The 16368-nt window shown below is 37.5% G+C and overlaps 1 protein-coding gene across 2 annotated transcripts in view; it reads left to right on the forward strand.

Moving 5' to 3' along the window:
* Positions 1-16368, forward strand: part of Ahctf1 (AT-hook containing transcription factor 1) — a 56104-nt gene that overhangs the window by 34095 nt on the left and 5641 nt on the right. For both annotated transcript variants that reach the window (XM_085687635.2, XM_048436470.3), the window contains exons 28-33: positions 725-928; positions 1530-1926; positions 3663-3762; positions 6765-6859; positions 9437-9624; positions 11003-12752. In XM_085687635.2, coding sequence (XP_085543761.2) covers positions 725-928; positions 1530-1926; positions 3663-3762; positions 6765-6859; positions 9437-9624; positions 11003-12752 — 2734 coding nt within the window. The remainder of the gene's footprint in view (positions 1-724; positions 929-1529; positions 1927-3662; positions 3763-6764; positions 6860-9436; positions 9625-11002; positions 12753-16368) is intronic.

The following is a 16368-nucleotide window of genomic DNA, read 5'->3' on the forward strand; positions in this document are numbered from 1 at the left end:
GGAAGTCAAAGACTTTACTTTTAATTTTTTTCTTTCATTTATTCATTCATTCATTCATTCATTTATTTATTTTGAGGCAGTGTTTCTTTCTGTATCCCTGGCTGTGCTTGAACTAGCTCTCTAGACCAGGCTGGCCTAGAATTTTGGCTTTGCTTATATTTTCAGAGTACTATATAAAGTATAATATAAATCTGTATATGATTACCTTAAAATATCTTTTATAAAGTGCTTTCAGGTTTTTGAGTGATATATAATAAATATCCTTTATTGCTGATAATTGTCATGTTTTATTTTTTTCTTTCAAGTACTTTGGTTTTAGGCTTGTTTTTACTTGTTTTACTTTAAACTACTGTTATAGGTGATCTTTAAAAGACTTTTTTCCAACCATCCTTGATAAATTACTAAGAGAAGAAATCCAAACTTGTGATGATTGGTAGTAATGGGCTTACACATTTTTCATTCCAAGTATTTTTGCATATGGTATCTCATCTTTTTTTATTAAAGAAGAAAGTGTCAGGGCCTTTAGAAAGAGTTTAAAAATAATTTTGTCTCGCAAAGTTAACATAAAGTTCTAACTGAATTTTGTATTTTCCCATCAATCTGAAATAAAATTTTCTACTTGTTTTATGAAGATAAAAATGTATATGCTTTGGAATTACTGTCTGCCCTTGTGGAAGTTACTTATTAACACTAATAATGGGATTCTCTTTGCTCTTTGCCATAGAAAGCTAAATCTTTGGCTCTGTCAGCTACTTCTTCTGGATTTGCCGAGTTCACGCCTCCATCCATCCTTAGGTCTGGTCTTCGAACAACACCTTTAGCATCTCCCTCTGTGTCGCCTGGGAGATCTCTCACCCCACCTTTCAGACTGAAAGAAACCAGGATTTCTTTCATGGAAGAAGGCATGAGCACACACTGGACTGATAGAGTAAGTTTAGTAACATCACAGGTTTTGTGTGCAATCTTGTGGGTAGTCTTGAAACTAAAAAATCACCCAGAAAAAAACAAAAAAAAAAAACACCAAAAACTTTAGAACATGAACTAAGCCAATCATATCTTCTACAAGTAAAATACAATAGGGGTGTGTGTATGTGTTTTGCTATTATGCTATTAAAGTAAAAGGCCTGAGAAGCTACATATTTGGTGAAAGAAGTAATACTAGATTATGTGCCTTCTGGTGGTTTGGTTTTCACTCAATATCTTGTTGTTTTTCTTACCTAATTGGTTTATATATAGGAAGAGTGTCTGTGGAGTCCACTTTAGTTATTATTCATAGAAGTCTACCCACTTTATAGTTTTTCGTTGTCCTATACATTGTATTTTGTTTTAATCGGTGATAAATTACTGATTAGAGAAATGTTAACAGCAGTTCACTTTTAGTTAAACAATTAAAAAATACTTTAATTTGAAACATATGAATTGTAATTAAGAAAGTTCCCAAAAATATGAAGTATAGGAAAGGTGGGTGGGTGTGATTGGAATGGATAACTAGAGACTCTGCTGCTTTAACTTTCTTCTCATAATCCCAGGCTACAGATGACCATAATGCAAAAGCATTTGTTAGTACATCTTTCCATAAATGTGGACTCCCTGCAGAAACTGAATGGATGAAGACTAGTGATAAAAATCCATATTTTCTTCTGGATATCCCTGCAAAAGGCCATCAAAAGGCCCACTCTCAAAGTCTGGAGAAACTGGATGTGAGCAAGGATGACAGCATTGCTTCAACCAGATCAGACCAGACTTCCTTAGAATATCATGATGCACCATCGCCAGAAGACTTAGAAGATGGTGTTTTTGTGTCCCCCAAGCCAGCAAGTGCTTCTGTTGAACTAACTACTAACTCGACTCCACGAATTGAGAAGGAGAATGATAAAGATTTGTTTAAGTCAGAAGGTACTCCTTCAGCTGTGAAGAAACAAATGGGTAGGAACTCTTTGTACACACTCAGAATTTCATATTAGAATATTTTCTTCTAGGAAAGCATCGATGCTAAACAATTCTTTTCTCACAGTGTAGTATGTCCTAGACAAAGTAAATTTTGTTTCAGCTTAGAAAAATGCCTTGTGTTCTTAAGTAGATGAGACATTTGGTGGCAAGAAAACTTTTATGTGCTACCTTTTTATTTAGTCATAACATTTGGCAAGCAGCAATAGTAGTGTTAAAGGAAGGACTTGACATGCTGTAGTCTGCCTTGAATGTTTTCAGTAACTATGAGACGTAATAATGCCAACTTTATAGTCTGGGAGTGTACTGTAATTTTAGACTGTCCTAGCAGCCTGTTTGCTAGAAACCAGGAATTTGATTCTGCTCTCTGCCCTCACCTCTGAAATAAGCACATGGAAGTCATAAATGTCTTCAGGCCCATGAATCTATTATATTAATACTCGTTTATCTATTGAAAATTTTGTTATTTTTCACTGATGGGAATTGTCGTTTGTTTAGTTTCCCCCCCCCCTTTTTTTTTGAGTCCCTAAAGTATGTGCTCTACTAGAAAATCACCTCCCTTCCTACCCCTCCCCCCCACAGTAAGTGCTGGCTACTGACTGTCAGTAGAGAGTGCACTAGATAGAGTACTTGCCTGTACATTGAGTAGAATGGAGTATTGACAGACAACTTAAATTGCTACTTGGTTAATTTTCATTTTGGGATATGGGGCCAAGTGAACATCAGAAACTTGGCTTAGAATTGGTGGATCAAATGCCTATTTTACATTAAAGAATTTTTTTGAGGAACTTTATGAAAGGTATTTCTTCAGCATGTATAAAATTAAATACATGCAATAAAAATCTGTCATTTGGCCAGGGGTAGATGTAGCTCAATTGGTAGAATGCTTGCCTAGCATACATCAAAGCCCTGGGTTCAGTCCTCAGCACCAAATTCAGCAGGTTTAGTAGAACTGTAATCCCACTCAAAAGGTAGAGCAGGAAAACCAAGTTCCAAGTCCTCCTTGGCTACATAGTATTTGAAACTAGCTTGGGATATATGAAACTTTATCTCCTTAAAAAAAAGTCTGTGTCATAAGTAGATTCTATTTAATGTTTTTAACCAAGGCAGAATGAAGATTTTGTAGCAGGTGATTGTCTATTTAGATTGTGGTGTCTTTAGCAAACATAGACATTAATTGTTCTAAGTCTTAGAATTTGACTCATAAATAGAAAATGTGTAGAATTTCATGCTGCTTTCTTTTTTAATGTGCTTTATTGTACCAAAATATTTAAATGATCACCCTTAGATAAGAATACTCATAGCAGTACCTTCATTATTTCTACAATAGTAAGCAGTCTCAAGTAGAAATCTTTTTGAAGGGATAGCATATAACATAAACCCTAGACTGTAATAGGTTAAGTGTGAATCTTAGCCCAGCATCTAAACATGGTTTGTGATCTGAGCTAAGCATGTAGCTTTATGCTTCAGATTTTTCTCAATTATCTCTTTGGATATTGAGGGTTGAGTTCGTTTAGTGGGAGATCACCTGTTAAACCACAAATGAGAAGTGGAAAGTTAAGAGGGGGCCCTAGGCTCAAAGAATTAGAAGAAAATTCTAGCAACCTGATGCCAAGGAATTAAAACAAATTAGAACAGAAGAAATAGAATCAGCAGTTTCTTTAAAGCGATGGTAAAAAAGGTATTTCACATGACCTCATATGTGTGATTGACAGGCACTGAAGATGTTGCAGTGGAGGCACTTTCAGAATTCAGTCATTTAAGCCCTGTTCAAAGAGTTGAAGCCTCTGTGTGTGTGACATCAGTCTGTGAAGGGTAAGTTAATGGAAACAAATGAGGGGGGTTGGGATAATAACTTATTGGTAAGGATATTTACTGTTCCTCCTCCAAGGGACCCAACTTCAATTCCAAGCCGCCTGCATTGGGTAGCACAAAACTGCCAGTAATTCCAGCTCCAGACATCTGATGCCTCTGACTTACTTCATTAGATACTCTCACATACCCACCCATAAACATACACATATTTAAAGTAAATCACGGCTGGAGAGATGGCTTATCATTTAAGAGCACTTGCTGTTCTTCCATAGTGCCCATGTCCTTTTCCCAGCACCTAATGTATAAGATGCTTCAGAGCTGTGTATAAACTCCAGTTTCTGGAGTTCAGATCTCCTGCATCTATATAACATCATAGTGTATGCCTAGATAGAGTACCAGCTATGAACACACAAGTGGATCCTGGGGCCTGAAGGTGGTGGTGCATGCCTCTAATCCCAGTACTTGGAAGGCAGAGGTGAGCCCAGTCTATTGAGCAAATTTTAGAGAAACAAAGAAACCTTGTCTGGAAACTAAAAGAAAGAAAGAAAAAAAAAGTATCCTGGAGCCTTACTGGTCCACCATACTAGCCAGTCATTGAACTCCAGGACTATACACAGAGAAACCCTGTCTCAAAAAAACAAAACAAAACAAAAAAAGATGGGAATCATAGACATCTTCATGTGCATGCAGCTATACACATGTGTGTACACACACATCCCAAATGGGAACATAATGAAGGTGATGGTGATTTAGATAGTTGGTCCATTTATTCCCAGCCCTCGGGAGGCAGAGGCCAGTAGATCTCTGCGATCAAGGCCAGCCTGGTGTGCAGAGTGAGTTCCAGGACAGCCAGAGCAGTTACACATACAAAAATGAATGAATGGAAGAAAGGAAATGTATGCCCTGGCAATGCTGAAACATGCATGGGCTGCCTGTATGGTGGTTCTATTGAACTTGTCCATATTGAGTTTCATGGTCTAAGTTGATGAGAACAACTGACCAGGTCTTTTCCTCAAGAGGGCACCAGATCTCATTATGGATGTTTGTGAGCCACTATGTGGTTGCTGGGAACTGAACTCCAGACCTTTGGAAGAGCAGGCAGTGCTCTTAACCACTGAAACATCTCTCTAGCCCTGTCATGAAAATCAAAACAGCAAAAAATAACAACAAAACCATAATAGACAGTTGGCCTATTCCCTGCCTCTTCCAGTCTATGTCCTCACCTCCCACAGTTTTATTCCTATTTGAGTGTGATAGAAGACCCAAAAATGGGTTAGACATGGTAGCACGTCCCTTATTCTCAGCACTTGATTGTCAGATGCAGGCAAATCTCTGTGAGTTAAAGGCCACACTGGTCTGCATAGTAAATTCTAGGACAGCTAAAGCTACATACATACATGCCTGTGTCAAAAAAACAAAAGAAACAAAACATGTGTTTCTGATGGTACTTTGAAAATATGCTTCGAGTGCTAGCAAAGCCAAGGTGTTGAAAATGACATGCATCAGCACTTGAGAGGCTAGGGAGGAGTTCCGGGTCAGTCTGGATTATTACATGGAACCTGTCTCCAGTAATAGGGGAAAAACCCAGTCTAGCAAATTAGTTGTAGCTTTTAGGATTATAGCCTATTGTAAAGTTACATTAAAATAATATACCAGCCTACTGCTTCCACTATTGAAAGTCAACTGACCTAATCAGTTAGGATTATTCCTGGAGCCATTCATCACCTTTGTTTCAGTTCAACACTTGGAGTAGCACTGTTGTAGAGGATATAAAACAGTGACAGCTTTAATTCTTTAGAAAAAAAATAAGATAAAGTTAATAAAACTAGCTCACATAAAGTATGATTTTTTTTTATAAGATCCAAGAATACTTTATTACTTTGAGTAAGCAATGGGTATGGCAATACAAGCCATCTACAAAGCTTGGAGTGTCACCTCTATCAAACTCAGCCATGTGTTTTCTGCTGAGAGTAAAAATTCAATAACTAAAATCTTCCAGGACTTTAAAAAAAAAAAAGTAGGAAAAATAAAGGATTTTCTTGGTTTTTTTTAATTACTTATTTTGTAATTTTTCATTTTAATAAAAGTTAATGTTAATTATTTCAGTAAGTTTAATAGCAGTAGAAAAATTCAAAACACAAATGATCATATCAAGAAAAGTTATTTTCAGTGATAATCTAGATGAATATTAATATTTTGGCAAGCTAGTTTCCTAATCGGGAAGGTTGTGGGGATTTATTGTGTATTAACAATCATTGTTATAAATATTGTTATCAAGATAATCTCATAAACATCTACAAATGTTTATGTACATCAGAAACTGCTTTTTTGGGAATATAGTGTTTGTCCTCTCTTTAAAACTCAGCATGCAGTCAGGCGGTGGTGGCACACGCCTTTAATCCCAGCGTTCAGGAGGTAGAGACAGGCGGATCTTTGTGAGTTTGAGCCAGCCTAGTCTACAGCTAGTTCCAGGACACTCAGGGCTGTTACACAGAGAAACCCTGTCTCAAAAAAACAAAGACAAGCAAAAAGATTCACCATGCTTTAGTTGGGATATAAAGAAAAGCCAGTAACAGATCACTTCCAGGATATTTTACAACTTAATTTTATTTGCTGTCCATTCTGAGTCATTTATCTTAATATTTCCAGTTAGCATTAAAGTGCTGATGCTGAGCCCACCAAGCTGTAGGAAATACTGTACACCTGATAAGATTTCTTTGAAAAATATAGTGACTGGTTATTTTTAAATGCCTGAAATTAATTTATGTACTGACACTTAGAAATCATTTTATTTGTCCTTTTAAGACCATACTTTTACTTCAAAAGTAAAAAGAAATAGGAAAAACAAGTACAACAGTAATTCTCTGTAAATTTTATAAAACCTTAACTGTGCTTGGTAGTGGCTTCTGAGTTTTGGTTTTTGTAACAAAGTAGCAAGTAGAAAGGAAGAGGGTGGTACATGTGGGTCTCATACACTCAAGTGTGCGTTTCTGTTTCTCAAGGAAAACCCCCACCTCAAGATTCAAGACATCGGTTTTGGATGGAATAGTGTCTGTTGAAAGCCAAACCTCCACAATCAAGACAGACCACAGTGAATGTACGTATCATTTTTATGTTTTGAATCAAGACTTCAGTAATTAATATTATTAGAGTTTTCTTTTCCCAATTCTTATCCTCTGGCCAGCTTCCCTGGAGTAAAACATTCTAATATCAAGAGACTCTTAAGAATAGGAATCTCAGCTGAGCATGGTGACACATACCTTTAATCCCAGCACTCAGGAGGCAGAGGCAGGTGGATCTCTGTGAGTTCAAGGACAGCCTGGTCTACAGAGCAAGTTCCAGGACAGCCAGGATTGTTAAAGAAACCCTGCTTGAAAAACCAAAATAATAATAGTAATAATAATAGGATAAGAATCTCAGTGAATTTTTTGGACATAGTTTTATACTTTCCTTTGGAACAGGAAGGAATAGCAAAATAAATCACCAGTTTATAGCAGTGTATTCAGGAAATCAGTAAATGTATTAAGTACTTAAAATTTTTAATTTTATAATTTTTATAATTAGTTTTTTACAAATAAGAGCATGGTATTTCTACTCTGTGGGTTCCAGTCAGATCAAGGGAAAGCAGACATGGAATATCTATTCCCAGTCACATTTCACATCTATCAGCTTTATTTAATCTTCCTAACACTGTGCCTTTGAGGTTGTCCAGGTCTAGAGCTCATACCCCTCCTGACCTATCATAGTATGAGTAATATATGGGGCAAGTTTGAGAATTTTGTCCCAAGATTAAGAATATGAAATGCATTAGGCATAGTGTCTCATGCCTTTAATCCTAATACTTTATAAATCCTGGACCATTCTGTATTTTTTGATATTTTGTTTGTGTTCTGACAAACAAAGGTTGTTTGGAGGGCAGAGCTTTCACTAATTAACCATAGAGGCCAGGAAGTGGTGGCACACACCTTTAAAATCCTAACACTTGGGAGGAGGAAGCAGGAAGATTAGGAGTTAGCTGGGCAGTGGTTGTGCATGCCTTTAATCCTAGCTCTAGGGAGTTAGAGGCAGGAATATAAGGCGTAGAGAGACAGGATCTCGTTCGTCCATTCAGTCTGAGGATTCATAGAGACAGGGCTTGTCCCCATTTGGTCTGAGATTTCTGAGAGGCAAGAAGTCTAGTGGCTGCTGCTCTGCTTCTCTGATCTCCAGGCAAGCTTTATTTGTCAGGATACAAACACTGGTCTGCATGGTAACTCCAATACAGCCAGGACTATTTCATATAGAGACGCTGTCTCAAAAACAAACAGCAACAACAAAAAGGATGTGAGATGTAATGTGTGTTTATTATAAACTAATTTAGTGGAAATTCCCAACATGTAAAGTAAAAGCCAGATTCTTTAGTCTCTGTTGTTACCAATTTAAGTTGTCTTCTTCCTGAACTTTGTTGTTGTGTTTTCCCCATGTGTGAAAAGAGAAGATAGTAATGTAACTGCACTAGCTGAGACTGCTTCAGTTTCTTAACTCAGGTCTGTACTGACTGAGCTATTCCTGGGTGTGTTTTGTCTGATAAATATTATTTTCATGTGAAATGTTAGAGTAATGTTTGGCACTCATTAAAAACTAGTGCATGCTACCTGCTTTTATGAATATTATTACATCATCAGTACATTTTATTAAATGAAAAAAAACTTTTAGAATATTTAATACTTTTTTCCATAGCAGTAATACACATATTATCTTGTCTAATATCGTACCCTGTCATTGAATGAGGATGTTCTATGATAAGCTTAACCAGCTTTTGCTAAACACTTGATCACAATATTTTTGTTAGTTATTGTTTCAATTTTTTTTTAGTCGGTGTCATATTTCTTTGGGGTAGACCTAGCTTAGAGGGTCAAAGACCACACACAGACTTCTGGTATTTTATTGGATTTTTTTTCCCTCATAATGGTTGATGTACTTCATGTATTGAGAGAGGGAGGTGAGTTATGGTGCCAAAGACGGGTATGAATCATTTCTTGCTGCACTAATAATTACATTCTAGGAATACAAACGCCATTATGTTAAAAAGTATAGGGCTATTTAATTAGGCTAAATATAGACACCGTTTTCCCCCTTGAGGTTATTGTGTTTTGTATCAGTCACAGATTCCAAGCCTCATACAAAACTTAGATTAAAAGAAAAATGAAAGGAATTTCCTCTTAAGTGGGCCATAAACTTATGAAGTGCCAAAGAAGACATCTGTACTTACTTGAGTGCTTTCTACCAAAAGAAGACACCCATCAAGTTCAGGTTGCAGATCTCTTGTAGAATTCTGATGACTCCAGTGAGGACGACTGGTTCTCTAGGCATCTGAGTCCCCTTAGAGTAGTTTTCATCATAGTAAATGTTCACAGGATTGTGTTCCAATTCAGGAAGGTCAGTGTGGTTTTCAAGTGTGAAGTTTATCTTCTGTGTATGCCTTTGTGGGGAGTGTGTACATATTGTTTCAACTTGATACTGTCCAAGAAAATGGGGACCCACAGATATGTCTTCCTAAAGATGTCTCAAACGTTCTGACAGTATTCAGATACTCTCGAGTTTAGGTAATCTGTTGCTTTCTGAATTATATGAATCAAGGTTTTGGTTTTGGAATGTAAGAAGTTACTCTTACTCTTTTGTTTGTTTTGTCCAGCTGTTGCCACCATGGTTGAAGATGGTGAAAGCTCTGGGCCCACTGCCTCCAAGTGCCCTGTTACCTCTGATCAGAAACTAGCGTTAAACCTAAAAGAAGATGATGCAATAGAAGCTGATGTACATGTTGGCTTACCAGAAGAAAACCCTCACGTTTCTGTCAGTCCTCCTGATACTCAAGAAATTCATGTAAAAATAATAATTTTTTTTAATGCTTTATAAGTTTTCCTTTAGTTGGGCTTTAAAGATGATCTCTTAAATTTAGTGTATTCATTTGACAACAGCATAAAGATCTGCTCAAAAAGTAAATATATAAATATTTTCTGGAATATAAAATAGCATAATCTTTAAGAAACTGATTTTTATGTAAAATCAAATGATTATTTTAAAACACAATTTAGCAATTTATTTTTTTGCTTATTTGCTTTAAATGGAAGTTTTTTAGTTATTAGTGAACATAGTGATTATTGACATTTAGAGTCCATCTGTGATAAATGAATATAGTGAAACAGGATCTCCTGCATTTCTGTGGGAGAAAGACACTTAAGTTTCTATACTGCTTGATAGGACTTCCTGCTTTCATAAAATCTTACCAAATACCTTTCATCATCAAGGGAACTTTCAGTAAATGAATTTAAGATTAAAGGCCAATCATTCTAATTACTTACAGAAATCTCATTATGTGGAATTTGGGGGCATTATTTATAAATCCATCCATATTTATCTTTGTAAGTTTTCTCTCCCTGAAATAAATGACACTAAATTTCCTATTTCTTCAGTTTAGAGGCTAACAAATGTGGGTGTAGTGTAACGGAACTCCTCACTTCTAGGTTGTGTCCAGCCTATCAGCTCACTATGGGGTGTGGGAAAATGTCTTTGTCTAGGTGGGTGATAATGTCTTCCTTCTTGGTCAGGAGATCTCTCTGTTACTTTCTACCTCCTCTTTCTCCCCTTCCCTTACCAAAAGGTAAATGCAAGGACCATTCCTTCTTCCACCAAACCCTTGCAGGAGAGTTACTGAACTTGACAGCCTTAGGAATTTCATGGTTTGTGCAACCCCAGCAAAGGGAAGAAGATTGAGTCTAGCCCAAGGGAGCTTATGTAGGTGAATTGTTCTTCAACCTTATGGGGATCGTGCTGTTTAGAAAGTGTGAATAGTTAGGTAATTTGGGAATTATTGTATGGGGTTATTTCCTTTTCTCTGATTAAGTTTTTTTTTGTTGTTTTTTGTTTTGGTTATGAGTCTAAGTCTTTAATTTTCTTAGAATTGTTAGCATAGTGATTTTCAAGATTTTATTAGTACTATCTTTTTAGCTAAAGAAATGTGAAATTTCTAATTTAATTCCAACCGTAATCTCAATATTTTTTCTGTGTAGTTATTTTGACTGAGGTTTCATTTCTTAAGTAAATATTTCATGAAGTAAACCCATTAGCATATGCCACAAGTATAGTTTGTATTGTAAAATGGACACACAAAGAATGAGGTTGTCATTAAAATCCTGTATGCTTTAGGTTAAAACGTATTTTATAGTTCATTAACTAGTTTCTTACCTTTAATTTATTTTAGCAAATTGAACACGGAAAACCCGAAGCTCAAAATCCAGAAGAAGAAGTCAAGAGCCTTTCATTTAATGAGTTGTATCCCTCAGGAACACTTAAACTCCAGTATAATTTTGATACTATTGAGCGGCAGTTTTGTGACATGCCTGACGATAAAGACTCTGCTGAATGTGATATCGCTGAAGTAGATGGGGAACTTTTTGTGGCCCAGAGCAACTTTACCTTGATATTGGAAGGTGAAGAAGGAGATGTTGAGGCAAGTGACTCTTCAGCAATGAATCCATCATCAAAAGCAGCTAACGTAGCAACCAAGGAAAAACTTGTGTCCCGAGCTGAACCTGATAATCAAGAACATGTTACAGATTTACCATCTGCTGTAACAGGTGACCAAGAATCCCACAAGGTAGAGACTTTACCATATGTGCCGGAACCAATTAAAGTGGCAATTGCAGAAAATTTGTTGGATGTAATTAAAGACACAAGAAGTAAAGAAGCAACTTCAGCAGCAGTGAAACAGGTTGTTCATGAAGAAGAGGTAGTGTTGATAAGCCCAAAGGTTACACGTTCCTCCACGTTAACAAAATCTTCACTGAAGACTATACAGAAAACAGGGGCCGAGACTAAAAACACCAGCCAGGGTGATGATATGGTTTCTAGTAGAACTCGCACAAGAAGGCAGCGTGCCCAAAACTTGGATGTCACATCAGAACAACAGGAGTCCTCAGCAATTGCTACTCCTCAGAAGAAAGCTAGAAAGATGAAAGAGCTTCCTGGGTCTTCTGACAGTGCCTATTCCAGTATAAACGTAGCATCTGAGACCCAGCTAACCTCTCAGAATTCTCTCACTCCTAGGAGAGGAAGGAAGAAAAGGGAAGTTAGCCAAGGCACACTAGCAAGCCTTGATGCTGTAGAGCAGGAGCCACAGGATCCCCCGGAGCCAGCCCCTGAAATAACACCTTCTAGAACTGAAGTCAAACTCTCAAATGCTAGAAAAGGGATTCCGAGAGGACCTAAGAAATTTATAGAAAATGGACAAAGTGCCAAAATTGTAAAAGATATAAACGTTAGTAAAGCAGCAATCCATAGTGGTACTATCAAAAAGATGAGGAATGCTAACTTAGAAGATTCTCAAAATGTGGGATATAATAAACAAGAGGAGGAACCCAGTGACCAACAACTGCCTCTAAAACGAAGAAGGGTCAGACAGGAAGAAGTCAGTGTGTCGAGTGTGGTAGAAGAGCCTACACTTGATTCATCCCAATTGCCAATTCAAACAAAATTTGATGTCCCAGCCACACCTAGGAAACGTGGTAGACCAAGGAAGGTAGTGTCATTAGAAGATGGCAGCTCCATGGATGTTGAGGGACAGACAAGCCCCCAGAAGAAAGAAGTTCCAAGTGTCCGAAGATCCACACGGAACACCCCAGCTAGAAATGTGAGTACTTTAGAAAAATCCATTTTGGTGCCAAATGAGGAAGTTGCTATAGTGATGACCTCGAATAAAAAGCCTAGAAAGAAGTCTGCAAATGAAAGCCAAAAAGGTCCGTTACCAGCAATATCAGACTTTGAGACTGAAACAGCCAACAAAGAGCCAGCTGACCAAGAAGAAAGATTGCTTGCCGCAGCGACTTTGACTAAATCTTCCCGGAGCACAAGGACTAGGTCTAGAAAAAACATGTTGTTGATGGACTTTTCTGAACCCAAAGCTAAGCCGTTACTTTCTCCTCCTTTGGTGAAGGATCCAAAAAAAGTAAAAGGTATCTCATTTTACTCATTGTTGTCTTATTTAGAATGCACAGCCTAATATTTGGTAGTTTAAAAGCACTATTTGAGTTCATTATTTGATTTGAAGCATTGTGTTTTTCCTTAGGGGAAAAAAAGTTTATATTAAGAGACAACACCTCCACCCCCCAAAAAAATAAACCCCCAGATAAAATTGATCTAAAGGTTTGTTTCCTAGTTGATCTTCAGAGTCAAGATTATCCAGAGATATTGTGTCTAGCTTCCTGTATCCAACAGTCCATTTTACCTAGGCTTTATTTTGTTCTACTTCTCTTTATTCTGCCCTTATAGCTAAGTGACTTAACTTTGTTTCCCTTCAAATACAACTCTTTTTGAGCTGGATAATGGTAGCACATAGTTTAATCCCAGCTGATCTCCATGAGTTCAAGGCCAGCCTGGTCTACAGATCAAGTTCCAGGGCAGCCAGGGCTACATAGAGAAACCCTGTCTAGAAAAACTTAGAGAGAGAGGGGAAAACCAAGGAAAGGTCTTTTGTACCCATGCTAGTCTTGAACTCACTGTGTCACTGAGAATTACTGTGAATTCCTGATCCTCCTCCTCCTGCTTCCCAAGTGCTAGGATTACTGGTATGTGCCACCTATGTGGCCTAGAATCGTCGTCATTTTTGTTTTTTAGTTTAAGTGCCATAGCTTTTGGCTTATATCCCAGTGATAGCCACAGATCCAAATTGTTTTGTGGGCAACTATCAACATTTTATGGCCTGGATCAACAGAAATAAGTCTGTACTCACTATTGCCGTGTCTCATGCATAATTTCTCATTGTCTTTAATGAGCATGTCACATAGTTGCTGAAACTAGCGCTTTCTCAAGGGTGATAACTCTCCTTGTACATCAAGTAAAAAGTAGGTATAGAGGGTATCTGTGGTAGTCAAACCTGTGTGAGAAGTGCTGTACAAATGACCAGAGGGTGACGAGGAAGAGGCTCAGACTAGTGTAGCTGACCAGGTGTCATTGGAGTAATACTTCGTAAAGTTTGTTTTAGTGATTACAGTCAGGCATACAATATATGATTGTCTCCTGATGTGAATTTCAGAAAAGCAATTGATAGCTTTATTCATTTAAGAACTGTAATAATGTATAAGGCAACTCCTGCGTAGTTGCCGCCTTGCCACGTGGAAAATAAGCTACCGTCGACTAATGGAGAGCCAGCTCCTAGACTGCATTTAAGGTATTGAAAGAAATCCATGCTGAGGGGTTAGGAGAAAGGAACAAGCACACACTTTCCCGATGGTGTCACTCTTTCATGTTGGAGTCTGTTCTGCCTCAAGTTTCTGCCAGCTCTCTTTGTTCTTCTAACTGATAAAGACCCACACAATCTTTCAGGCATTGCATCTGAATGCATCATTGCATTCCTGAATAAATGGTAAGAAGCAGTCATTCCAAGAACTCACAGAGCAGTAAATCCAGATAACCTGTCATATAGCAAGAAGAGAGCACTTTGTTCAAGTTAACTCTCTAACTAGTGGGCTGCAACCCTCAGCTACAAGAGAAATCTTTGTTATCTGTAGAGGCCTTATAAAAAAACTAAACTACTAAGGAGACTAAAAGAAATAAGAATTGTGTGCTATATGCTATACTTCTAAGTGTATAAACATCAAACATTTTGTGGTTAGTGGTCGTAGAGGCCGGACTTTTCTTGAACTGGAGACAGTTTACAAAGAGATTGTGTTGTCAGAGTGCAGCGCCCACCAAGCTGCAGGGCAGGGGCTGGGGCACAAGCGCAGATAAGCTCACTTGACACTCTCCAAGGCACAGTGACATCAAAGCATTTTAAATCTTAAAGTATTTTTGTCCTGCATGTAACCCTTGACCATAAAAAAGAAGACTAGTAACTCTTTCTCAGGGCTATGAAGTTAGTTTATGTTTTGTAACCCTGTTCAGTTAGATAATCTTTTCTCATGGAATCTGAACAAAGGCCAATAAAACCTAGGCAAAAGTTTGTATAGAGAAGTAATTGCTGTCCTCTGGCATTGCAATTAAGTTGTTTCACACTATACCTTGGCTCAACAAATCAGACAGCTGGCTACATGTCCTTGTAAATAAGATTGTGTTTTTCTGCAAATAGTTTATCTTAAAACCAATTAGCAAGGCACCTGGTCTGATCTAAAGCTACTTTTGAAGTTTTATATCAGTTGATAAGTATATAGCTATCTTGGCAGCTGGGGAAAATACAGCTGTTTTCTTAAGCTTTGTTCCAAGATAGTTCTTAATGGAAACTTAAAGCCTCTGACTTGGGTAGCATCTTTTTGTATTTATTTTATTCATCAAAATTCTGTATAGGCTGTATGGGCTAACATTAATAATTAATATCAGTTCGACAATACAGCTAAGGAGGAGCCACCTTCTTGACAATCTACAGATAAAGATGCCCAGTAGATCAGGATAGTATTCATGAGATACACATTTAGACTCAGACTGGGGATTTCCCCATAGCCACTAGGGAAAGAATGCAATTTAGCACATGTAAAATTATGGACAGAAGCAAAAGATATTCCTGAGTGTATATTTCTTTCAGGCTTTGCAAAGAACGAATTTCTTCCATCGGGAGTCATTTCTAGTGAGTTGACACCTTGAATATCAATTGTGATCTGCTGTAATAAATGATAATGGCTCTCAGCATTAAGCTGTTTAAAAATCTTCCATTGTCAGGCAATTGTAGAGCACACCTTTAATCCCAGGATTTGGGAGGCAGAAGCAGGTGAATCTCTGTGAGTTTGAGGCCAGCCTGGTCTACAGAATGAGTTCTAGGACAGCCAGAGCTACACAGAGAAATCCTGTCTTAAAAAGGCACCAAACAACAAAGCTAAAAAAAGAAAGTTTGAAAATGAAAAACAGTGAAATTGGTAAAATACTGTTAATATTTGTATTTTCTCTAGAGTTTAAAGTATAGGAAATATTTTTGTTATGCTAACTTAGAATAACATAACATCTTATTCTTTGTCATCTTAATAAAATTTTCTATATAGCTGTTTTTCTTTTAAAAATAGTACACATCTACTATAGAAAATTAGATGATAAAACATATCTTCTAGTACATGGATGATCTTAGCAGCCATAAATGTTCTTTGTTTAAAGAGCAAACAGAATAAACCAAGCATGGGACACCTATAGTCCCAGTGCTGAGACCCTGTATGAAAACACACACTAGAGTTTTATGAGCTCATACATGTCCCTTATTTCACCATCTTCCTCAGATACCCATGGAAGAGTTTGCATTTGAGCGGGTTCTCTAGCCTTGTGCAGAGATGGAGTTAACTCAAGAGTTGACTAAACTGGCTGGTCAGCAGCCTTCGGGATCTTGCTGTTTTTGCCTCCCAACACTGGGAGTATAGGCACTTAGCACTTTGTCCAGCATTTTAAATGACTGCTGGGGCTCTAAACTCAGGTCCTTGTGCTTGCATAAGTTTACCCCGTGAGCTACCTCCCCAGTCCTCGGTTCCAGATAATCATAGTCTTCAAAGCCTTAAACATTTATGGCACTGTAGTTTTGGGGTCTGCTTGGATTTTGTCACACGTGGCATTTAATTTCACTAATATTCCACAGGTGCTTAAACATCTTCATCTGGGATA

Source organism: Myodes glareolus, chromosome 5 (genome assembly GCF_982192425.1).
Source record: "Myodes glareolus chromosome 5, mMyoGla1.1, whole genome shotgun sequence".
NCBI classification, from domain to species: domain Eukaryota; kingdom Metazoa; phylum Chordata; class Mammalia; order Rodentia; family Cricetidae; genus Myodes; species Myodes glareolus.